Source organism: Ranitomeya imitator, chromosome 5 (assembly GCF_032444005.1).
Source record: "Ranitomeya imitator isolate aRanImi1 chromosome 5, aRanImi1.pri, whole genome shotgun sequence".
In the NCBI taxonomy this organism is placed as follows: Eukaryota; Metazoa; Chordata; class Amphibia; order Anura; family Dendrobatidae; genus Ranitomeya; species Ranitomeya imitator.
This window is the reverse complement of record NC_091286.1, coordinates 76,394,829-76,420,948: the sequence shown is the minus strand read 5'-3', so window position 1 is coordinate 76,420,948 and position 26,120 is coordinate 76,394,829. Positions and strand designations below refer to the sequence as shown.

The window sequence follows — 26,120 nt, the reverse complement described above, 5'->3', positions numbered from 1 at the left end:
GGTCACAGGACTGTGAAAGAGAAATTCTTGCAAGAACAACATAGCAATGGAAGCGCTGTACAAAAAATAATAGCTAATATGGAGTCATTGCTGCGTGGGGTTTTAAAGGGAACCTGTCAGCAGGATTGTGCACAGTCACCTAAAGCCTAATTCCACTGAATCTCTCGTCTCCTGTAATAAAACAAAAATTAAAAAACAACAATATTTCTCACCTGTCCGTCGTTTTGTCCGACACCGTAATCCATATCTGGGGAAAACAGTTTTCATCCTGGACGGTGCCAAGATGCGACTGTCCAGACTGAGAACCACTGATGAATGAGCTGCTGCGAGCGCTGCGTCAGTGACTGGCGGTGACATCATCAAGGTTACTGCCGGTCACTGAGGCTGCGTCCCCAGCTGGCAAATGAACTGCGGTGACCTCGGTGAGATTCACGCTAGCACTATGAGAAAGTCTCACGGTGCAGAGGCGAGTTCACTACAGTTCATATTCACCTAAATGAAATTCTCCCGGTGAACTATGGCGAACTCGCCTCTGCACCGTGAGACTTTCTCGCTGTGCTAGTGGGGATCTCACCGAGGTCACCACAGTTCGGCCCTTCTGGGAACAGTGCCTCAGTGACCAGAAGTAACCACGATGATGTCACCGCTGGTCAATGATGCTGTGCTAGCAGCAGCTCATTCACCAGTGGTTCTAAGCCTTGACGGCCGCATCTTGGCACCATCCAGGTTGAAAACGGTTTATCCTCCAGACATGGATTACGGCGTGGGATAGAACAACAGAGGTGAGATATAGGGGTTTTTTTTTGGGGGGGGGGGGGGGGGGATTATTACAGCAGACAAGGGATTCAGTGGAATTAGGCGATAGGTGAGTATAACTGTTATTTTTAAATAAAAAACTAAAAGTGTGTTTTGTTTTATTTCAAATAAAAGACTTTATTCTGGCTGTGTCTTTATTTATAATACAACCTAAGGATTAGTAATGAATAGATGTCTTATAGATTAATGTCACCAGACAATACATAGATGCGCCTTTTCTGGGCGACTGTGGGCTGCTGGGGGGCAATATTCATGGCCACTTACCATTCTGAGAATACCAGCCCAAAAGCGGTCTGCTTTAGCTTGGTTGGTTGTCAAAAATGGGAGGGACCCCAATGACGTTTTTTGAATTATTTACTTAAATAATTAAAAAATGTGGTATGAGGACCCCTCTTCATTTCCAGCCTTGCTGAAGAAAACAGCTGAGGGTTGCAGCCCCCAGCTGTGTGTTTTGCCAGGCTGGTTAGCAAAAACACAGAAAAACCCACGCCTTTTTTTTTTCAAATTACCGTATTTTCCGGCGTATAAGACGACTGGGCGTATAAGACGACCCCCAACTTTTCCAGTTAAAATATAAAATCTTCTCAAAAGTCGGGGGGTTGTCTTATATGCCAGGTGTCGTCTTATAGGGTGGGTGCGGAGCAATCTGCGGTCGACGTATATAGTGGGGGGGGAGTGGTCCTGATGACGAGGTGAGGGAGCGCCTCACCAGGAAGGTGTAAGTGAAGCAAACTGTCAGCGTCTGGGATGCCAGGGGTATGCAAAAAAGAGAGCGAGAGCGATGCTGAGCCTAGAAAAACACTCCTCTTTCACTAATCTGGCTCACCCTTGTATCCTATTATCTCCTTCTCTGCCTCTGCTTCACTTGCACCTTCCCGGTGAGGTGCCCCCTCACCTCGTCATTGGGGTCGCTCCCCCCACAATACGCGGCGACTGCAGATTACTCCGCACCTGCCCTATAAGACGACACCTGGCGTATAAGACGATACCCGACTTTTGAGAAGATTTTCAGGGGTTAAAAAGTAGTCTTATACGCCAGAAAATACAGTATATATTTACAGAACAGGAGCCGACTGATGAATACTCATCAGCCACTCATGCTCTCACTGTTATTAGCGGCAGCAGTTGTCGGCTGATGGGAGCAGTAGTCCCATCAGCCGACACCAGTGACCGAAGGTAAACTTTATACCTCCGATCACAGCTGCGCGTTCACGCTGTCTTTTGACAGCATGGGAACCGCGGCTGTCTGACCGGCGGGGATGATTTTACCGCCAATCAGAAGCAGTGTTTGCCGCGCTGTCATGCACATTACAGCGTGGCAAACATTGGATGTTCGAGCACTCATTCAAGTTAATGGGGTCCGGGTTCGGGTGCTGTTTTGGTACCCGAACTTTTGGAAACTGTTCGGCCGAACTCGCAGGACCCAAACATCCAGGTATCTGCCAATCTCTAACTACAAGACATACGGTGATGTGCTTGATACACAATGAGGAGTGCTGTATGTGCCTCCATCGTTCTGCTAACTTCAGTGTTGAAACTACTAATGTGCTGATAATAGTCTATCCTAAGAACAGCTTAAAGCTGATCTGTCACCAGAATTCGCAATACAAAAATTATGAAATCGACCTCTTACACCTGAAGAGGCTGGTGTGCTTACTTTGAAAATACAAAGTCAGAATAGCTGTATAATCCATATAGTCCAGGTACTGAGTGAGAGAGCTTGTGAGTCCAAGTGTATTCAGTCTCTGTCCATCCAGCCTCACTGATAGTTGCAGCTTGTACTGAGCATTGTGAAATCTCCGCAGCTGCAGGGAGGAGGGACAGTAAGGAGCTGTCAATCAGGCTGAGTGGGCGGAGACTAAGATTAACATTTCACAATGGATTATACAGCCAGTCTAACATGGATTTTCAAAGTAAGTACACCAGCCTCATCAGGTGTAAAAGAAAATCTATTTAAATAATATATGTAGTTTGTAGTGAGAAATCTGCTAACAGATCTGCATTAATCCAGAGAGGGGGCTGTTGGGCCACCATGGCACATTACAAGAATAAAGTAGCCAGCGCTAGGCATTACATGGGGCAGATGTAATATCCTTGGCATCGTAGCTTTGCAAGCAACTATAATGGTACGTTCACACTAGGCTTTTCTTTAGCATTTTTTTTCTGCAGAAAAACCTGATCTCTTGGCAAGAAAGAAGCATGTTTCCCTTGGTTTCTCTTGCATTTTTGCGGCGGTTTTGGCATGCTAGATTTGTCTCTTGTACATGCTGATAAAGTGTAGTGTTGGAAAAAAAAGTCATTTTCTATAGAATCAGGTTTTGGGACCAAAAAAAGCAGCAAAACTTGATAACTGAGTTCTTGGGGCATTTTTAGTGCGTTTTTGTCACTACCCATTCATTTCAATGGGTCAAAAATGCTGATATACGCTGAAAAAAGTGACATTCTCCATTGTGCAAAAAACATGCAAAGCACAAAACCCTGATGACAAAAAAAAAAGCCGTGTGCATGAGATTCCTGAAATCTCATAGACGTTGCTGGCACTGTAAAACACGCATTACTGTACGAGCGCATGCACCTGGCTCTTCAGTCACATCCACCTTTGCCACATTTATATCAAGGACAGGACTTCTCCTTGCAAAATCTTCCCACTCCGGTTTCATCTGCTGACATGCCGGGCACCACGGAGCAAAGCTGAAATGAGACACAAAGCATTGTTAATGCAATAATACATTGTTTTGTTAGTCTATAAAGTGCCACCGCATTCTGCAGCACATTCACATGCAGCCTAATTTCCCTCTTGGGTTAACAGCATGAAAAACCAAATAACCTATCAGTATAAAAGAATCCTGAGTGATGAGAAAACCTACACAAGCAAAGGGAAACGCACAAACTCAATGTAGGGGTTTCCTACACACAGAATAGGCGATAATTGTATAGACTGTGAGGGTCGGACTGATGAGACAACTACCGGCCCCAGCAATGGAGGGGTGGTGCGCATGCGTGACCACCGCTTCCGTACACAGGGAAGGCAGTGGTGGTTAAGCATGCGCACTACTGATACACAAGACACTCCTTCTAAAAGTCAGCTAGGATCACAGTGGTTTAGACTCTTTGATCATACATTTATCACATTGATTTACACATCGCCAATTCAGCAACGCAATTTCCGGTGAAAATTGCTTTGAAAAGTCAAAAAATTTTGTGCCTTTTAACGTTTTCAAAATGGGTGGACTCGTGGCATTCCTCAAGCCAGAAATCTTCCTCCAGTCTCCAGCACATGAGTCATTCGCATCTGACTCCTCCTGTAACTGCGCCCTCGGCACTGACTGACAGCCGGCCCTAATGCAGAATGAGCTTTCAGTCAGAGCTGGGGACACAGTTACAGCCGCCGCTCTCTATACAGAGCGATGACTGAGCACGTGTTGAGGCCGCCCCCAGGACCGAAACCTGAACACTACCGAGATGCATCAGGGGTCTAAGTGCCATCACCAGGCATTTTAATAACCCTATTAGCCTGCAAAATAACCCCATATCTGCAGGTTAACAGCACATTTTCAAGCGACAATTTCCCATTAATATGTAAATATATATTTTATCACTGTCACGGGGGTCCTACTCCGGTATCACACAATCAACAGAGCAAGAGAATAGTGAGCAACTCCAAGACCTTTATTTAGGCAAAAATACGAAAGGTCCATATACTACAAACCACACAAAGGATAAAAAAATAGTCCAGAGCACAAATGCAGTTCAGTAACAGGATAAAAGTCCAACAATCCAGCAGACAGGAGATAGCATAGTCCATATACGCCTCTTTCTCTCAGCATCTCAGCTGTGTACACATCATCATTCCAAACAGGACTGATCTGTGTCTCACCTCCCTGATATTTTAAGTCTCCCTCCTCATTCACAGGTCAGGAGGGAGAAGGTCTCAGGGGCTCATTGTTTCAACAAGCTAGGTCAACATGTCATTAGCATATTAGCAAACAATACAGTGCTGTGGGGGCAGATATCAGATGGCAGCAACAGCCATTCATCAATTAGCAAATAAATACTTCTACAAGAGAACACCATGAAAATAAGTAAAATAGAAATATACGCAAAAATGATACACACATAGCATATCACACCATCACAATCACCTATTTTATTAGTATCTTTTTTTTTTTTAACTATTGTTCTTTTCCATTAAACAGGACTACCATATAACACAGATGACTGACATGAGTATATAAGTCATCTGTATTATCATTAATGTTCAGAGACATAAAAGCTGATAAGTGTAAAATGTGACTTTCCTGGTCAACGTCACCAAAATAAACACCGATCTGTCCCCAGTGCCGCATTCTAAATCCCGTCTGGACAGATTTGGGGTAGTAGTAGATTTTATAGTAAAGACTGAGCACTTCTGGAACTAGCCTAACAGCTTTACTGCCAGAAACCTATAGTGGTTATTCATCTGGAAAACTAATGCAATCACAATGAGACAAGCCATGCCAACAGAAACCATTCATTTTCTACTTTTATTTTTTGCTACTGGCCTTTTAATGTTTATTTTAGTTCTTTAAAAGTAAATGAACAGCAGTAACCCAAGGCATGCCATCTGCAGGACATTGTGCCAAGCCATGCCTAAATTAATGTTCTTTATGTAACACGAAGAAACATGTCCACTGCACCCAAAATAAAAGGAGTAGTCTCAAGTTCGTAAATGGTTTTAGTTTGGCAGCATGGAAATAAGCAAGTTTGTAATTGACTTGCTTTTTCTATCTGCTGGCATTGTCCAGCAATGAGAGATCTGATCTTTTATAGTGTACAGCGCATTTACATGGAGCCCGGACTCTCCTGATTGGCTGAGTGTTACATTCCAGGAGAAGAGTTAAAGAGGTATTCCCATCAAAAAGATCCTATCAAAATATGTAGTGGGAGTACTAATAATAACAATATTAGCAAATACCTCCAATTAGAAATGTAGTATAGTTCTACTGATTCGCTATTTTGCATACTCCTTGAGCAGGGACTTGGAGTAGCGTAGATATCCATGGTTACGACTGCATAAAGCCGAAGCCGTTCCCCGACCACTGACGCGGACGGACAGAGGGCGTGGTCGACGAGTGGGCGAAACCTTGCTCCCAACAACTGTATGGGGAGCGAGACCGTACCCAATTGCCGAGAATATGTACGAGTTCCCCCGGTCTGAAACTGGCGTGCGCTGGGATGATTCATGAAAGTCTACAGTCACACAGCGAAACTGCAGACTTATTGGTTTTGACTGGACCACCCCTTTACGGTAATCTCAGCCCAAAGCAGAGATTCAGCAGTCCTTCCTTCAATGCTTCCTAGTGTTTTAACACGTGTGGTCTTTATGAGACCCTTGTGACTGGACTGTGAGTCAGGCAGCCCTCTCCTCCCCTCCCACAGCAAATAGTCCCAGGATGATCTTAGTAGCCAATTTAAATACAACTGTAGGCAACACAGCTCTTGTCTAGGTCTGTTGGGCTAATGCCACTCATGGTTTAGGAAAGTGTAGTTGGAGTAGAAGATATTTACAGCGTATCCAGCATTAATCTATATACTCGTATAATTGTCTATGGGGTACTTCCGTCTGTCTGTCTCGGAAATCCCGCGTCGCTGATTGGTCTCGCCAGCTGCCCGTCCTGGCTGCCGCGACCAATCAGCGACAGGCACAGTCAGGCCGAGAATGAGTCCCTCCCTACTTCAGTCCAGTCAGTGCCCGGCGCCCGCTCCATACTCTCCTGCCGTCAGTGCCCGCTCCATACTCCCGTCCAGTCACCGGTCACACAGGGTTAATGCCAGCGTTAACAGACCGCGTTATGCCGCGGATAACGCACTCCGTTAACACCGCTATTAACCCTGTGTGATACAACTTTTTACTATTGATGCTGCCTATGCAGCATCATTAGTAAAAAGATCTCATGTTAAAAATAATAAAAAAACAAAAAACCTGCTATTCTCACCTTCCGTCGTCCGACGATGCGCTTGCGCCTGCCGCCAGCTTCCGTTCCCAGAGATGCATTGCTAAATTACCCAGAAGACTTAGCAGTCTCGCGAGACCGCTAAGTCATCTGGGTAATTTCGCAATGCGGGCTGTGCTATATATTACGTGGCCAGTGTTAGATACTATGTGGGCTGTGTGTTATATGCTGCGTGGGCTGTGTTATGTACTGTGTGGCCTGTGTTGTATACTGTGTGGCCTGTATTAACGTATCAGGTATTCTACAATATGTATGTATATAGCAGCCACATACTACAGTATATAGCACAGGCCACGTAGCATTTGTCTGCTATATACTACATGGCTCCTATATACTACGTGGCCTGTGCTATATACTATGTGGCTGCTATATACATACATATTCTAGAATACCCGATGCGTTAGAATCGGGCCACCATCTAGTATTTCATAACTGTGTAGCGGACAAACTGTAAAGACCGCACATAACACTTCTATCACATTTGTGTTACCAAACTCATGAAGATGCTGTAAATTTACAACTTCCAACAACCAGAAGTAGCAGAATGCTGCCCGGTCTTCAGCCCTTCTCCGACTAGTAACGGGTCAGCAGTGACTGATGGCAGTAACCTGCAGATTTCCGCTACCACTATAAATTGTTAAGTGACACAAATCAAATCTGTTTGCAAAATATAATCAACAAGCTTTGGAAGTGAGATTTCTTTTTCTGTGATGCTGTAAGGGCCGATGAGCACAACATAATTAAATGTCTCCCAAGGCTCTAACATCTCTGCAATCTGTCCTTTGGATTATGAACGTACATCTCCGAGATAAAACAATTTGTGCGACTTTAGGGGAGAGGAGAAAAGGCAGAAAAGAAAACAATGTACTTCAATTTCCACGGCTGAATCTTAATCATACTCCCATAAGTAGCTCCGAGCAAGACATTTATTACAAGAACAATCTATCTATATAATTGTCTAAGGGGTAATTCCATCTGTTTGTCTGTCACGGAAATCCCACGACGCTGACTGGTCGCGGCCGGCCGCGACCAATCAGCGACGGGCACAGGCCGGCCCCGAATTCGCCCTTCCCTACTCCCCTCCAGTCAGTGCCAGTGTGTCTCCCCATCCCGTACCAACTTTTTACTATTGATGCTGGCTATGCAGCATCAATAGTAAAAAGATATAATGTTAAAAAAAAAAAAAAAAAAAAAAAAAAAAAAATAGTTCTATTCTCACCTTCCAGCGTCCACCGAAGCTGTCCTGCTCTTCGCGATGCGGCCGGCAGCTTCCGTTCCCAGTGATGCATTGCAAAAGTACCCAGATGATTTAGCGAATCTCGCTCATAAGAGAGAATCAGATCACTCTAAGGTGACACTCGGAGTGACAGCGACATAATCGTCCCAGTTCTCTGGAATGAGAGAATACGCGGCTGTATGACCCCGGCCTAACTGCTGCCTTACATCATGCTGGATGTATATATGGAGCAATGGAAGACGGATTCCTGTGTATGATGGAACAGCAGGAAGGAGCGGCTACAAACAGCAACTGGGCTAAATGTTGTAACGGCTCTATAAGGGAGCCTGCGTATAGAATGTAGTGAGACTCAATTTGCTGTTTAGAGGCAGCCGATTCCTTTTTTTGCAGAGTAACCATAACCTCCAATCACACTGAACATGGGCTCTGAAATTAAAGCAGTATCTTATAGAGCTGGAGGAAATGCAATATTCTAGGTAACAAGGATTATTGCTTGCATCTCATTTATGGTACTTCTCATTCTCTGCTCAGGAGTCAAGTGGGCAGTTCTTTTTCTGCATGCAGTATGTTGTAGAGCAGAGCTCATCAGAGCCGGCGAAGGGAGCGCACTGTCACTGTGCATTAAGAAGAATATTGCACAATAACAAGATCGCAACGAGCGTATGTTGGAATTGACAACCGACGCACGCTCAGTAGAGAAGGGACAAGCAAAGCCTCTGAAATGGATGTCACCGATGACGCTTTGTTTCAGGGTGGAGGCAGAGGCTTCAGCAGTGACCGCAGCCTCTGCCCCTTCTCATTTGAGTATCCCAGCATGCACTGGGGTATCTCAAACCCAAACAGTAAGGAGATAAAAAAAAAAAAAAATAAAGCAGATAGGGAGTTTTTAATGTAAGGATATTAGAAAAAAAGACTAGATTATTCCATTAAATAGAGATTTAGTTGGTTTCGGACCACCCTTAACACCTTCTATAACTCGGGATCAATTCAAGAGAAGGAATGACTTTCCAAAATTAGAGAACTATTTTTACTCTTTCATTCGTGCACAGATAGAATAATTTTAATTTGCGATCCCAACTAATATATTTGTCACATTACCATTTATATGGGATTCACATGGCCTGAGGTTAAGATGGCCTCAAACCAAAACATGGCAACTTGTGCAATTACATGGTCCATGCACTCTCACGCCCCCAGCAGTTTGTGACTTCTCTCATGGGAAATGGATGAGATCAATGGTGGGGAGACTGGTGGCAGTGGTTCTGCATCAGGAGACAAGCGAGGGAGCGGTTGGCGCCTGACCTTAGTGGCATTAGTGTAGTCCTGGGCACATCACCACCTAATGCCAGAAGGACATTGGTGTAGGAAATTGATAACTACTGAGAAATTCTGTGAAGACTTTGTTCTATTCTGAAGGATAACATTTTAAAGGTACTGGTCTCCAGGTATTTACCACTTAATCCAAGATCTGCATGATGTAGGGGCAGAGACCCTGGTTCCAGTGATGTGTCACTTACTGGGCTGCTTGCTATGGTTTTGATAATCTCCTGCTGATAAAACAGTGATTTTATCACCAGGAGACTAGTAAACCTGCTGCCATGTAGTCCTCCATATCCTTGAGCTCTGTATAACCCTGCCCCACCACTGATATGGCTTTCTGCCTATGCACAGTGTACACAGAGCACCGCCAGTCAGTGGTGTTGGCGGGGTTATACAGGGCTCAGTATTCAGAGAACTGGTAGATCTGCAGCCAAAAAAGCAGGAATGTTATCAAAACTGCAGCAAGCAGCCCAGGAAGTGATACATCGCTGGAATCGGAGTATCGGCCCCTAGGTAGTGTAAACCTGGTGCAAAGCAAAAAAAAAAGGGAAGAAGCCAGCACTGCTTATGGTCAGAACGCAATAACTGAAGTGCAATTGCACATAAATTCTAACTGTATTTCAAATATGAGACATTTAGCAAACAATTGATCAATTCTTTGAGCTACCCCGCCCCTTCACGGTATTATGCACCTGTGCCTCAGCCTGTCTCACTCTTCATCTGTGGTTCTGGATGGGCAGTGTGGAGGTTGGATCTGAAATGTCTGTCTGGACCTGGTCAACCTTTATCCTCGCTTGCCTACTCTGGCGCCATGGGGGTGACTCAGTAATGCTCCAGGTACAGCATGCTTTTAATGTGGTCTTGCTTTTAGTTCATTTAGGAGGCCTTTATGGCACAGCGAATATAAAAAACGTAGTGTAGGACTGCCCCAATATGAGATTGCCGTGAAGAGGCGGGGTGGCTCAAAGAATTGATCAATTGTTTGCTAAATGTCTCATTTTGAAAATACAGTTAGAAATTAATATGTGCATTTGCACTTTATGTATGGCGTCTTAACATTAGGCTGCGCTGGCTTCTCCCCTCTTTTGCAGTGTAAACCTGGTGACAGATTCCCTTTCAGCTGGTTGTACATGGCCCTTTATGGAACCCTGCTGTTGTCTTCGGTCTGGGGAGACCGAATTTGAACTTTGGTATTTTTTGGGGTGTTCAAGATGCGGTTCTGAAACTTGTGGTTGATTGACTTAAATGAGGATGGGTCGGTCGGCCACAGGTTTCAGAGCCGCATCTTGAATATTTTAAAGAATATTGAAGTTCAAGGTCGGTCGTTTTTGACCGAAGACAACAGCAGGGTTAATCTGTGTTGATTTTTCATTGAGACAGCCATCTTCCCTGAGCTGCTGCTCTGATTGTGTACAATAATTCAGAGATTTGCTCTACAGAAGCCTTATAGACTTAGCAATTCTCAATCAGATGACTTTTTCACTTGCATGGAAGAAAGCTGTGGGCATGGTCCGAGACCTGGGCGGAGGTGACTGCGCAGGGAGGGAGGAGGAGAGTTGTCACCATCACCTATTGAGAACGGTAGATGGTGTGCTATTCATACAGAGGTGTTACTTTTCAGTAATCCTGCCTGTGATGATAATTGAAGACTACAGAAAATTGATGCGATCTTAGGTGATGAACTTAAATTAGTTCAGAGGCTAGAGATCTTCATATAGGAAAACATATCACTCTTAGAGCAATTTGCTTTGTGGCCAGAACAACTGGTCCACTCCTTCATGTAATTCCCTTCTGCTCCTCTGTAGACACCTGTAGGAGCGCACAGCTGGCACATGCTGCATCCTGTATTCTGCCAGAGGCAATCGCACTGTCATGTTGAGCCCAGGATACCAAAACGCCAATAAAAGAGACCCAAGGTCACATGCTGGATTACCTAAAGGACTGTCATTGCTAGATTGTAAATTATGTACTGTATTGCCCAATTGTTATAAGGATCAACATAGATCTCAAAATATAATGTGGACACCTATGAAGTCTTTACTGTAAGTTTAGTTTCCACAAAGGAATTACATCCAACGTACAAAACCTAAAGCACTTATGTACAGATTTGGGGGATTTCAGGTTTATGTAGTCGTTTGACCTTTTTTGTTCTTTTCATTACAAATTTTGTTGCAAGATTACTTTACAGCTGTAGCGCTTGGATTACGGGACTAAGTCAATTGTTAAATATTAATCCTTGCAAAATCCAGGATGAAATTAATTTCACAATGTTTGGTCTTCACATCTCACATGACAAGATTTTGGAAGTCCAGGGTCACATACATGGAGCCAAATACATAGAGTTACAAAGGTGTCACTGAAAGCATCAAGCGTCATCTCTCCCAGAATACGCTGATGCATGAGGCATCGATAATTGCGATTACTAAGGGGTGCTGCTGTGACTTATAATTTGGGGGGGGGGGGGGGGGAGGGGAACTACCAGGTCTAGTATGGAGATACTCTGAAGAATGGGAAAAGTAGAAAGAGCTTCTGTGATTACTGGAAAGCGGGTCCTCCTAGGACTACTGGAGACATAAGGCAGGGGCAGCTGTGATTACTGGGAGAGGCAGCATAGACCCTGCTTTGACTACTAGGGAGATAGGAAAGTCTGATCTGATTATTGGGGAAGTGGCAAAGGAACTGCTGTGTCACCTGAGGAAGTAGTGGCCTTGTGCAGGGTACTGGGAAGGGGAAGTGAAGAGGACAGTAGGGCTTATATTGACTACTGGAAAGGAAAGTTTCATGAATACTGCGACAATGGGGGATGGAAAAACTACGACTGACGTTTGTAGGCGCCATTATCCAGGGTTATACTCAGCCAACTGGGTGTTCTAAAGAAGGCTTGTCCCCATTTGTTGTTCTATGTAAAAAAAAGGGCAGAGATCAGAGGATAAACAAGCAAAACGCCTGGTCAATGGCTATCCTGAATGTGGCCTAAGATTATCAGTCAGAAGCAAATCTACCTGTGTACACCAGGCATGTGCTGCAGACACTGTAAACGGTGGGGGACTGAAAGATCGTATTAATATCACCAGCTCGTGGAAAAGGACTTAACGGGCGCCAAACCAGTTGTTAGGGTATGTTTCCACGTTCAGGAAACGCTGCGTTGAGCCGCAGCGTCAAAAACGCAGCGTCCAGATGTTACAGCATAGTGGAGGGGATTTCATGAAATCCTGTCTCCACTATGCATTAAAAGACGCATGCGGCAGACCCGTGGAAACGGACATGCGGCGCGTCTTTTAAGAACGCAGCATGTCCTCACATTGCTGAAACAACACAAGGACAACGCAGGTGACCTGCCAGTGACCTCAGGTGCAGATTTGGTCAGGATATTACCTGCATAATATCCTGACCAAATCCTGATGCAATCCTGAACGTGGACACATATCCTTAGGTTGTCAATCGACTCCTGTTTTGGCCAAAATCTTATTGGGTCAAACCAGCTTGAGACGAAGGTTGAACATCCAGCAGCTGTGGCCATTTTGCCAGGGAAAAAAAAACCGCTGTTGAGGGAAAACAAGCAAATGCTGAAATTATAAAGCCACCATATGTTGACTAGAATGGACAGTAAAGGGTTAATCTCAATTAAAATTGATACAATTCTAAAAGGCAATTTCCCTGTTATTAAAAGTCCGCAAGGACAGATGGATTTTCAATTCTTGTCACCGCTTGTTGCCTAGATTACCAGCCACCTCCGGCCGTCTATCTATTAAAAACCATCTTCATTATCAAAAACGTAATTGTTAATTTTATTGTGAATAGCTTGTTGCCTAGGTTACCGGTCACCTCTGCAGCCTATCAGTGGTGGAAGGAGTCTCTGGCAAGAAGCGCAACGCTTGCATGCTCTTCGCTTTAACATTTTCAAGGTCTGATCTGAAACCTTCTGGGTCATTGGATCTGACCAGTCCCAGTGTCCTCGCACCCCCACCCCACCCCCGACAGTCTCCTCGGCTTGCAGCATGGGAGAGCCCAAAGTTCAAACCAGTGGTGCAACGTTGCAACTCATCTGAATTGACAATCTCCAGGAGCACATTGCTCCCCCGGCAAGAAGGAGGCCGTGAGGCAGAGGAGCAGTGCGCTCCTGAACACAGAAGGTGAGCACCCCATATCAGTGGCCACAACAAACCCTATATGCCAGTTGTTAGGGGGCAATATCGATCCTATAGCCACAGTATAGGTGATCAATGTTAGATTGAGGAGGGTCCGACCACAAATGCTTGGCCACTTCTCCATACGACTCTCATGCATATGTGATTAGGTGATAGGTGAAAATGACGCACCCCTTAATTGTAAGCAGCACACTGCACTGACCGTCACACAGCGACATGTCCAGCCTGTAAATCCGAGCAGTGCTGGAGGGTATTAGTTAGAATTACTTACATTCTTACTACTATAACAATACAGTAAAAATAAAAATACAATATAGAAATGATGTATAAGGGCAATTGAGGTCTGTTTCCCTTTAAAGTTAGTCCAACGCTGCAAAATCTTCATCAAATGAACCAAAACCAACAACAATAACGGATTTCTGCTGCAGGAAACAGCTGCCATAGCTGTAATGAGGTGGAGAGGGGACGGAGATGGTCCGAGCGGCGGTTTTATTGCTTCACAAACAGCACACAAATAAACGACTGCTGAACAAATGTTCTGAAATGACAGGACGGATCATTCTGCTTTATACCCCAGACAGAATGAGCAAGATGTTTACAGAAGGTGCTGGGAATACAGGAGGCAGGAGAGCCGGCCACTAGTGAGGAGCGAAGGTGCTCAGATAACGCGCGGTCCGACCATGCTCGGTGCTAACAGAGGGACTTCAGCGTGCTCCAATAATATGTTCGAGTCTCCACACACACGGACGCACGCCCATACACTCCCCGCACACACGGACGCACGCCCATACACTCCCCGCCCGTACGGACGCACGCCCATACGGACGCACGCCCATACACTCCCCGCCCATACGGACGCACGCCCATACACTCCCCGCACATACGGACGCACGCCCATACACTCCCCGCACATACGGACGCACGCCCATACACTCCCCGCACATACGGACGCACGCCCATACACTCCCCGCACATACGGACGCACGCCCATACACTCGCCACACGTACGGACGCACACTCATACACTCCCCTCACATACGGATGCATGCCCATACACTCCCCGCACATGTAGACGCACGCCCATACACTCCCTGAATATACGGACGCACGCCCTTTCACTTGCCACACATACGGACGCACGCCCATACACTCCCCACACATGGACACATGCAAATATTTACAGCATACATTAATCGCTCCCAGCCTGGTTACGGTGGCCTCAGGCCGCTTTTAGGTGGTATGCAGTGTATGCCATATTATAATCCAATTCTGGTCCTAAATATCTACTGTTTAGGGCCGACTCCGATGGCACATGCTCCCTTGTCCAGCACATCCCTCCCAGAGGGTAATCCCCAACCTTTACTGAAATCCTTCTTTCCTTTCTGAGCTATAAAGGGCCATTGCCTATATTGGAAGATAAATTTTGCCTCCATTCCATTCATGCTCTATGGGACTGTCAAAATAAAAAGGAGTGCTGTACTCAATTATCTCCGGCAGTTCCACAGACAATGAATGGAGGTCGAGCTGCAGAGCCACATTCCTAGGCCGGGGTCAGATGAGCGCATGGCATCGGATGCAATATGCTAATGACCCTCGGCTCCTGCTCTGCTGCGAGCTGAGTGTTATGCGTCTGTGCTCCGAGCCTCTCTCCATCTTCTCCATTGCCGGGGTCAGCGTATATGATGATATCCGAGTGATGTGCATTGTCTCACTCACACCTATAGGCTTATATGGGTGCGAGTGAGCCGAGACTCGGTCAAGTGTCGGTGACAATCGCAGCATACAATACGGCCAAGGAAAAAGAAAACGGTGATGCGAGCGGCCCCATAGAGGAATATCCAGGTCCGAGAACTGTGGAATGTTTTCTCACACAGCACTCGTCCGTATTCATAGCTAGTGTGACCCCGGCCTCAAAGGTAATCTTTCAACAGTTTTTTGCCATTTAACTCAAGAACAGCATAGCGTAGAGACAGAGACGCTGATTGCAGCAATGTGTCACTTACTGGTCTGATGGTGGAGTTTAATAAAATGAATTCACAGAGCAGGAGGACTACGTCGCATGCGACTAGTCCTCTATTAATAATCTTCCACTGATAAAACTGTGATTTTATTGAAACTACAAAAAAAACAGTCCAGTAAGTGATACATTGCTGGAATCAGGGCCTCAGCCCCTACATCAGGGGTCCCCAACCTTTCTTACTTTGAGAGCCACATTCCGCTATGAAAGTTGGTCGAGAGCCACAATGCAGATAGTCATAGAAAAACCTAGAGAAGGCACAAATAATAACATGCAGATTTTCACTTTCACTCTATACTTATGTATTTTATGCAAATTTAACTCTAGTGCCACCTATTGGAAGTAGCAATCTTAAAAGTCAATATCCTTTAACAGTCCCATAAGATGCTCCATATGTAATTTGCCCCATATACTGCTCCATATGTAATTTGCCCCATATACTGCTCCATTTATAATTGGCCCCATATACTGCTCCATTTATAATTGGCCCCATATACAGGTCCTTCTCAAAAAATTAGCATATAGTGTTAAATTTCATTATTTACCATAATGTAATGATTACAATTAAACTTTCATATATTATAGATTCATTATCCACCAACTGAAATTTGTCAGGTCTTTTATTGTTTTAATACTGATGATTTTGGCATACAACTCCTGATAACCCAAAAAACCTGTCTCAATAAATTAGCATATTTCACCCATCCAATCAAATAAAAGTGTTTTTTAATAACAAACAAAAAACCAACAAATAATAATGTTCAGTTATGCACTCAATACTTGGTCGGGAATCCTTTGGCAGAAATGACTGCTTCAATGCGGCGTGGCATGGAGGCAATCAGCCTGTGACACTGCTGAGATGTTATGGAGGCCCAGGATGCTTCAATAGCGGCCTTAAGCTCATCCAGAGTGTTGGGTCTTGCGTCTCTCAACTTTCTCTTCACAATATCCCACAGATTCTCTATGGGGTTCAGGTCAGGAGAGTTGGCAGGCCAATTGAGCACAGTAATACCATGGTCAGTAAACCATTTACCAGTGGTTTTGGCACTGTGAGCAGGTGCCAGGTCGTGCTGAAAAATGAAATCTTCATCTCCATAAAGCATTTCAGCCGATGGAAGCATGAAGTGCTCCAAAATCTCCTGATAGCTAGCTGCATTGACCCTGCCCTTGATGAAACACAGTGGACCAACACCAGCAGCTGACATGGCACCCCACACCATCACTGACTGTGGGTACTTGACACTGGACTTCAGGCATTTTGGCATTTCCTTCTCCCCAGTCTTCCTCCAGACTCTGGCACCTTGATTTCCGAATGACATGCAAAATTTGCTTTCATCAGAAAAAAGTACTTGGGACCACTTAGCAACAGTCCAGTGCTGCTTCTGTGTAGCCCAGGTCAGGCGCCTCTGCCGCTGTTTATGGTTCAAAAGTGGCTTTACCTGGGGAATGCGGCACCTGTAGCCCATTTCCTGCACACGCCTGTGCACGGTGGCTCTGGATGTTTCCACACCAGACTCAGTCCACTGCTTCCTCAGGTTCCCCAAGGTCTGGAATCGGTCCTTCTCCACAATCTTCCTCAGGGTCCGGTCTCCTCTTCTCGTTGTACAGCGTTTTCTGCCACATTGTTTCCTTCCAACAGACTTACCATTGAGGTGCCTTGATACAGCACTCTGGGAACAGCCTATTTGTTGAGAAATTTCTTTCTGGGTCTTACCCTCTTGCTTGAGGGTGTCAATGATGGCCTTCTTGACATCTGTCAGGTCGCTAGTCTTACCCATGATGGGGGTTTTGAGTAATGAACCAGGCAGGGAGTTTATAAAAGCCTCAGGTATCTTTTGCATGTGTTTAGAGTTAATTAGTTGATTCAGAAGATTAGGGTAATAGGTCGTTTAGAGAACCTTTTCTTGATATGCTAATTTATTGAGACAGGTTTTTTGGGTTATCAGGAGTTGTATGCCAAAATCATCAGTATTAAAACAATAAAAGACCTGACAAATTTCAGTTGGTGGATAATGAATCTATAATATATGAAAGTTTAATTGTAATCATTACATTATGGTAAATAATGAAATTTAACACTATATGCTAATTTTTTGAGAAGGACCTGTACTGCTCCATTTATAATTGGCCCCATAAGATGCTCCCTATATTACCGGCCCCATAAGATGCTCCCTATATTACCGGCCCCATAAGATGCTCCCTATATTACCGGCCCCATAAGATGCTCCCTATATTACCGGCCCCATAAGATGCTCCCTATATTACCGGCCCCATAAGATGCTCCCTATATTACCGGCCCCATAAGATGCTCCCTATAGTACTGGCCCCATAAGATGCTCCCTATAGTACTGGCCCCATAAGATGCTCCCTATATTACTGGCCCCATAAGATGCTCCCTATATTACTGGCCCCATAAGATGCTCCCTATAGTACTGGCCCCATAAGATGCTCCCTATATTACTGGCCCCATAGGATGCCCCCATAAGATGCTCCCTATATTACTGGCCCCATAAGATGCTCCCTATAGTACTGGCCCCATAAGATGCTCCCTATAGTACTGGCCCCATAAGATGCTCCCTATAGTACTGGCCCCATAAGATGCTCCCTATATTACTGGCCCCATAAGATGCTCCCTATATGACTGGCCCCATAAGATGCTCCCTATATTACTGGCCCCATAAGATGCTCCCTATATTACTGGCCCCATAAGATGCTCCCTATATTACTGGCCCCATAAGATGCTCCCTATATGACTGGCCCCATAAGATGCTCCCTATATTACTGGCCCCATAAGATGCTCCCTATATTACTGGCCCCATAAGATGCTCCCTATATTACTGGCCCCATAAGATGCTCCCTATATTACTGGCCCCATAAGATGCTCCCTATATTACTGGCCCCATAAGATGCTCCCTATATTACTGGCCCCATAGGACGCTCCATATTTGGGCACCGACTGATGGTCCCCATATATTGCTCCAAATATAAAAAGAATGAAATACTCACCTTTTGTTGCTTGTCGCTGCTCTGGACTCCTCAGCGTCTTCCTGCTCTGCGCTGTGACTGCTCAGGTCAGAGGGCGCACACTGGTGACATCATCGCGCCCTCTGACCTGAACGTCAGAGGATGGAAGACACTGCAGCGCTGGAACGAGAGAGGTAAGTATCGCAAGTGCTGGGGCCCGGAGCAGGCGGGGGTCCACTCACGGGGGCCGGCACAATAGCGCACCAGTGTCCCCAATGGCGAGTGGGCCCCGTGCCTACTCAGGGCCCCGCAACTTGCCCGGGTGTTAACGCCCGCCCTGGGTGGGTATTACAGGCAGCGGGGCGGCTCCCTAGGGACTTTTTTACTGTGATCATCGGCGAGCCACATGTGGCTTGCGAGCTACGGGTTGGGGACCCTGCCCTACATCATGTTGCTCCCAAATTATATAGCAAAACCCTGCTGACAGATTCCTTTTAAGATCTCCAAGGGGCTCCAAGTAGTCAGACCTTCAGCAATACACAAATGATTTACTAGCCTGTAGACAAGGGATAAACTTGATATTTGGGTAATAACTTGTTTTCATTGCACAAATTTGCACATTTTATCTCAATCATTTTCTGTCTTTTGCTCCCTGGACTATAAGGTTAAAAAAAAAAAAAAAACAAGCACTATCTCTCCACTGAAAACAACATATGTCCCATCTGCAAGAAAGATGCAGCTGCCATTGATGAACTGGCATCTACTATACATGTATGGTCTATTGTCAAGATACACAACGATTGCACGAGATGACACCCCCCTTTAAAAAAAAAAAAAAAAAGAGCAACTAACCTTTGCCACACTCTTAAAATATTCTAATGATACAAAGTAAAAAAAAAAAAAAAAAAAGAAAAAATAATCTCCAGCATGGATCTTCTAAAAAGTCAATTTATTGAAAACACTTTAAAATGCAAACATTTGCAAAAAAGAGATGGGGGTCCCAGGTGGTCAACGCCGACGCGTTTCGACCATCAGGTCTTAGGCTACGTTCACATTAGCGTTGCGCCGCCGTGCGTCGGCGACGCAACGCGCGACGCACGCTAAAACGCGCGCAAACGCGCGCAAACGCGTGCGTCGTTTTCCGACGAAAATCGGACGCACAGAAAATGCTACATGTAGCGTTTTCTTGCGTCCGACGCTAGCGTCGGAAACGACGCACGTGGCGAAAAACGCCACCAAAACGACGCACGCGTCCCCTATGTTAAACATAGGGGCGCGTCGCCGCTGCGCCGCCGGCGCAACAGCGACGCACATTGGCGGAACGCCAATGTGAACGTAGCCTTAGTCATGTCATGCTATTGTTCCGTAGTAAAACCTGATGTTATTTCCTTTTTCACAGATTATTTCGGCTTGTAATGCAAATATATCATTGCCCCTGTAGTACAGCGCCGGCAGGGAGGTTGGGGTCGGGGCTTTTAGACACATCTGAGGGTTTTGCTATGTTTCTTGGATCATGCTTTGTATTCTGATTATCAGGAAGGCCACCGCTCTTTATCAGGCTGAACGCCTGTCACAGCGAGTACAGTCGCGGCTACAGGGCGCTACGCCTTGGCTTGTAAGACAAGATAAAGCCAAGATGGGCCGCACTACTTCATAGGCATCATCGCACTACAGGCGTCATGAAGACAAGGCTCAAGGGAGATATGTAAGTGGCAGGGATGAAATGTGTCACCTCATTGTCCTAAGCTAAATCATCAATGAATGGTGTTATACACAGTCTACCTCGTATTACACAGGTTACAGCAATCACACCTAGGAACACACAGATACAATACTGACAGCAACAAGATGGAAAACTCGAACATGGGACTGATACTGAACACAAAGATATTCACTATTGCCAGGTATGACCAGGACACATCTGAGATGGATGGCGAAGAACTGGAAGGCGAAAATCTGCCCGGATTAATTATCACTCAAGATGCAGCGATGACACCTGGAGTCGATAGGACAATAGCTACGGGCAAATCAACAATGAAGTCACCGGACAAGGTCTTCAGATCGAGGAACATTTCACTGGAGACGAAGACATGGCTCACACATAGTTTGGTCTTCTCAGTGGTAACATACGGATGCGAAACCTGGACGATAAAGGAACAAGACAGAAGAAGCGACACTATGGAAATGTGGAGCTGGAGAAGGAGGCCATCAATATCATGGATGGCAAGAACAACAAACAAATCGATTCTGGAACAAATCAGACCAGACATGTCACTCCAAGCCAGGATCACTAAGCTACGACTGGCCTACTGCAGACACATCACAGGAAGGGAGAAATCACTGGAGATCGTGGTCGGATGAATAGAAGGAACAAGGCGAAGAGGAAGACCAGCACCTGATGGCTTCATACCATCAAGATAACGGTGGAGAAGACCCTGGTGGACCTCTCCAGGCTGCACAAGATCCATCTTCCTACAGGTCACTCATTCACCAAGTCACCACAGCTCAGGACAAACACGTTGAATAAAGAGAAAGAATTGTCCGACCTTATTGTATTCAGGAGCGCGTCGCTCCTCCGCCTGCACCTGCTGCGCTCCTGCTTCATTCACAGTCTGGCCCAAACTATGTGCTCCCAATAATGCGGCCTGGCATCTGAGGCCTCAGAGGACGCAGCTGCACTACGGCCGGCCGGGATCAGGAGCGACCAGCACCTCACAGTGATCTTCACAGCAGCGCTTACAAGATCCATGAGAAACAGCTTGTAAGCGCTGGGAAGGTTTGGCACCGGCGGCCACTGACAACGAGCAGTAGTCCGTGTCCGTGGTAGTGAGGTCTTATCTGCGGGTGGCACGGGGTAAGGGGAGAAGCTGAGCAGAGTGATATATGGGTCCGGTGGAAAACATTCAGTATCACTTGTAATTTATTCATTGACACCCCTGGTGTGCGGATGTACAGGAGTCCAGGGGGCGGTCCTAATAGTGACTGACAGCGATCTGCGTGCACAGTCATACAGGAAGACGCAGCTGCATGGCTCACGGCTATTCATCTAACAAACAGGCAATCCCTCCATGTGTCAAACAGCCCGGAGACATGCAGCCGCGGGGACTCGAACATAGTATCCGAGCTCGTGTGCTCACCGCTGCTGTCAGTCACTCAATAGCACGGCCCACTGGACTCATACATACAAACACCAAGGATTTCTAGGAATAAATTACTGAAACCTTTCCCTCCAGAAAGAGGCCACTGCCAAACCCAATGCAGCCCCAGATCAGTAAGACCGCTGCACATGTGACGCTTCCTACACCCCATGGACATGCTGCACATTACTATGGGGACCCTCTACCCACAGGGAGCACAACTCCAGCTCTACCTGGTACACAGCCCCAGAAGGCCTCCTATATCCCCACACACAACCCTCAGCCAATCAGAGCCTACAACACAGTCATGTGATTATCGAAGCACCTCCAGGTTTCTTTTTTAACACGTCCGAGGGGCGGGGCCTGTCCTCATGCAGACATCTGACTGGCCCTTGTGCCCGTTATGTAGGGCTAGGTGCCAAAATCTGCAAGGAGATCGCGGTATGCGTTCACACTGAACGCACACCGCGATCTCCAACAGAGAAGCAGGGGCCGCCAGGAGGGTGAGTATCGGCCATATTCACCTGTCCTGCGTTCCACCGCTGAGCGCTGCCATCTTCCCGGTCTTCGGCCTGTGACCTTCAGTTCAGAGGGCACGATGACGCGCTTAATGCGCGCCGGCGCCGCCCTCTGACTGAACAGTCACAGCCAGGAGACCGGGAAGATGGCGGCGCTCAGCGGTGGAACGGGACAGACAGGTGAGTATAGTAAGTGCTGGGGGGCCTGAGCTGGCGGCGATACCTGCACCTGACCCCCACAGCGTGCCGGTGTCCCCGCCTGCTCAGGGCCCCGGATGGGTGCAGCACACGGCAGGATGGGGACGCAGGATGGGTGCAGCACACGGCAGGATGGGGACGCAGGATGGGTGCAGCACACGGCAGGATGGGGACGCAGGATGGGTGCAGCACACGGCAGGATGGGGACGCAGGATGGGTGCAGCACACGGCAGGATGGGGACGCAGGATGGGTGCAGCACACGGCAGGATGGGGACGCAGGATGGGTGCAGCACACGGCAGGATGGGGACGCAGGATGGGTGCAGCACACGGCAGGATGGGGACGCAGGATGGGTGCAGCACACGGCAGGATGGGGACGCAGGATGGGTGCAGCACACGGCAGGATGGGGACGCAGGATGGGTGCAGCACACGGCAGGATGGGGACGCAGGATGGGTGCAGCACACGGCAGGATGGGGACGCAGGATGGGTGCAGCACACGGCAGGATGGGGACGCAGGATGGGTGCAGCACACGGCAGGATGGGGACGCAGGATGGGTGCAGCACACGACAGGATGGGGACGCAGGATGGGTGCAGCACACGACAGGATGGGGACGCAGGATGGGGGCAGCACACGACAGGATGGGGACGCAGGATGGGGGCAGCACACGACAGGATGGGGACGCAGGATGGGGGCAGCACACGACAGGATGGGGACGCAGGATGGGGACGCAGGATGGGGGCAGCACACGACAGGATGGGGACGCAGGATGGGTGCAGCACATAGCAGGATGGGGGCGCAGGATGGGGACGCAGGATGGGGGCAGCACACGACAGGATGGGGACGCAGGATGGGTGCAGCACATAGCAGGATGGGGGCGCAGGATGGGGACGCAGGATGGAGCAGCACATGACAGGATGGGGACGCAGGATGGGTGCAGCACGTAGCAGGATGGAGGCGCAGGATGGGTACAGCACATGACAGGATGGGGACGCAGGATGGGTGCAGCACATAGCAGGATGGGGACGCAGGATGGGTGCAGCACATGACAGGATGGGGGCGCAGGATGGGTGCAGCACATGACAGGATGGGGGCGCAGAATGGGTGCAGCACGTAGCAGGATGGAGGCGCAGGATGGGTGCAGCACATGACAGGATGGGGACGTTATATATAACAGCACCGAGCAGAGTGACAGCAGTGCGCGCCCTCCGACTGTCAGTGGCGGCAGGATACTCACAACGTCACCATCCACTGCCCCTCTAGCACCGCCGTCCAGTTGCTGGAGGTGACCGTCCTCACTGCGTCCTCCTCCTGCGTCACCTCACACCGCCCGGACGCCCAGCACAGCGCCGACACCACGGCCAGCAATGCCGCCGCCCCTGCACGTCCTGTGCGCGGCCAAGTCCCGGAGCCCGCCATTATCATACACAGTGAGCGACCAGGAAGTGTGTTGTGGGAGTGTCAATGTGTGTGAGCTGCAGCGCTGATTGGTTCATCAGGGCATCGGAGGCGGGGCAGTTAGGAGCGCGCTCTGCTCCTGAGACAGGCTGCAATATGGTAGAGGCTAAACCCAAGTCAGCTAAGGACGTCCGCTGACGTCATGCCCATGTGATCAGAAGGGGCGGCGCCTCTTCGGTTGAGCCTAGAGTGTATGGGCTCCTTCCAGGTCCTGACTGCAGCCCATACACTCTAGCCGGATACACTCTAGCCGGCTCACTGGTGAAGATGCTAGAGTGTATGGGCTCCTTCCTGGTTTCCTGACTGCAGCCCATACACTCTAGCCGGCTCAGTACTGAAGATGCTAGAGTGTATGGGCTCTTTCCAGGTCCTGACTGCAGCCCATACAATGTAGCCGGCTCACTACTGAACATGCTAGAGTGTATGGGCTGCAGTCAGGTATATATTCTTGAAGATATCAGACTTTATGGGCGGCTGCCTGGCCCTGACTGCAGTAAATACATGACACTAGAATGTATGTGCTCCTTCAAGGTATAAATTATTAAAACCAGCAGAATATATGGGCTCCTGCCAGGTCCTGACTGCAGCCCATACAGTCTAGTCAGCTCACTGGTGAAGACACTAGACTGTACGGGCTCCTGTCAGGTATATAGTATGGTAGATACAGACTGTACGGGCTCCTGTCAGGTATATAGTATGGTAGATACAGACTGTACGGGCCCCTGTCAGGTATATAGTATGGTAGATATAGACTGTACGGGCTCCTGTCAGGTATATAGTATGGTAGATACAGACTGTACGGGCTCCTGTCAGGTATATAGTATGGTAGATATAGACTGTACGGGCTCCTGTCAGGTATATAGTATGGTAGATACAGACTGTACGGGCTCCTGTCAGGTATATAGTATGGTAGATACAGACTGTACGGGCTCCTGTCAGGTATATAGTATGGTAGATATAGACTGTACGGGCTCCTGTCAGGTATATAGTATGGTAGATATAGACTGTACGGGCTCCTGTCAGGTATATAGTATGGTAGATACAGACTGTACGGGCTCCTGTCAGGTATATAGTATGGTAGATATAGACTGTACGGGCTCCTGTCAGGTATATAGTATGGTAGATACAGACTGTACGGGCTCCTGTCAGGTATATAGTATGGTAGATATAGACTGTACGGGCTCCTGTCAGGTATATAGTATGGTAGATACAGACTGTACGGGCTCCTGTCAGGTATATAGTATGGTAGATATAGACTGTACGGGCCCCTGTCAGGTATATAGTATGGTAGATACAGACTGTACGGGCTCCTGTCAGGTATATAGTATGGTAGATACAGACTGTACGGGCTCCTGTCAGGTATATAGTATGGTAGATACAGACTGTACGGGCTCCTGTCAGGTATATAGTATGGTAGATACAGACTGTACGGGCTCCTGTCAGGTATATATTATTGTAGATACAGACTGTACGGGCTCCTGTCAGGTGTATATTATTGTAGATACAGACTGTACGGGCTCCTGTCAGGTGTATATTATTGTAGATATAGACTGTACGGGCTCCTGTCAGTTGTATAGTATGGTAGATACAGACTGTACGGGCTCCTGTCAGGTATATATTATTGTAGATACAGACTGTACGGGCTCCTGTCAGGTATATAGTATTGTAGATACAGACTGTACGGGCTCCTGTCAGGTGTATATTATTGTAGATATAGACTGTACGGGCTCCTGTCAGTTGTATAGTATGGTAGATACAGACTGTACGGGCTCCTGTCAGGTATATATTATTGTAGATACAGACTGTACGGGCTCCTGTCAGGTATATAGTATTGTAGATACAGACTGTACGGGCTCCTGTCAGGTATATAGTATTGTAGATACAGACTGTACGGGCTCCTGTCAGGTATATATTATTATAGATATAGACTGTACGGGCTCCTGTCAGGTATATAGTATTGTAGATACAGACTCTACGGGCTCCTGTCAGGTATATATTGTAGATACAGACTGTACGGGCTCCTGTCAGGTATATATTATTGTAGATACAGACTGTACGGGCTCCTGTCAGGTATATAGTATTGTAGATACAGACTGTACGGGCTCCTGTCAGGTATATAGTATTGTAGATACAGACTGTACGGGCTCCTGTCAGGTATATATTATTGTAGATACAGACTGTACGGGCTCCTGTCAGGTATATAGTATTGTAGATACAGACTGTACGGGCTCCTGTCAGGTATATAGTATGGTAGATACAGACTGTACGGGCTCCTGTCAGGTATATAGTATTGTAGATACAGACTGTACGGGC

At 47.2% G+C, this 26,120-nt stretch overlaps 1 protein-coding gene across 1 annotated transcript in view; it reads right to left on the bottom strand.

The window, feature by feature from the left end:
- The window catches only part of TMX4 (thioredoxin related transmembrane protein 4), a 90,078-nt gene extending 66,152 nt beyond the window's left edge, over positions 1–23,926 (bottom strand). The window contains exons 1-2 of the mRNA XM_069768816.1: positions 23,587–23,926; positions 3,392–3,507 (exon numbers count right to left, since the gene is read on the bottom strand). Coding sequence (XP_069624917.1) covers positions 3,392–3,507; positions 23,587–23,774 — 304 coding nt within the window. The 5' untranslated portion in view covers positions 23,775–23,926. The remainder of the gene's footprint in view (positions 1–3,391; positions 3,508–23,586) is intronic.
- Positions 23,927–26,120: the final 2,194 nt, after the last annotated feature.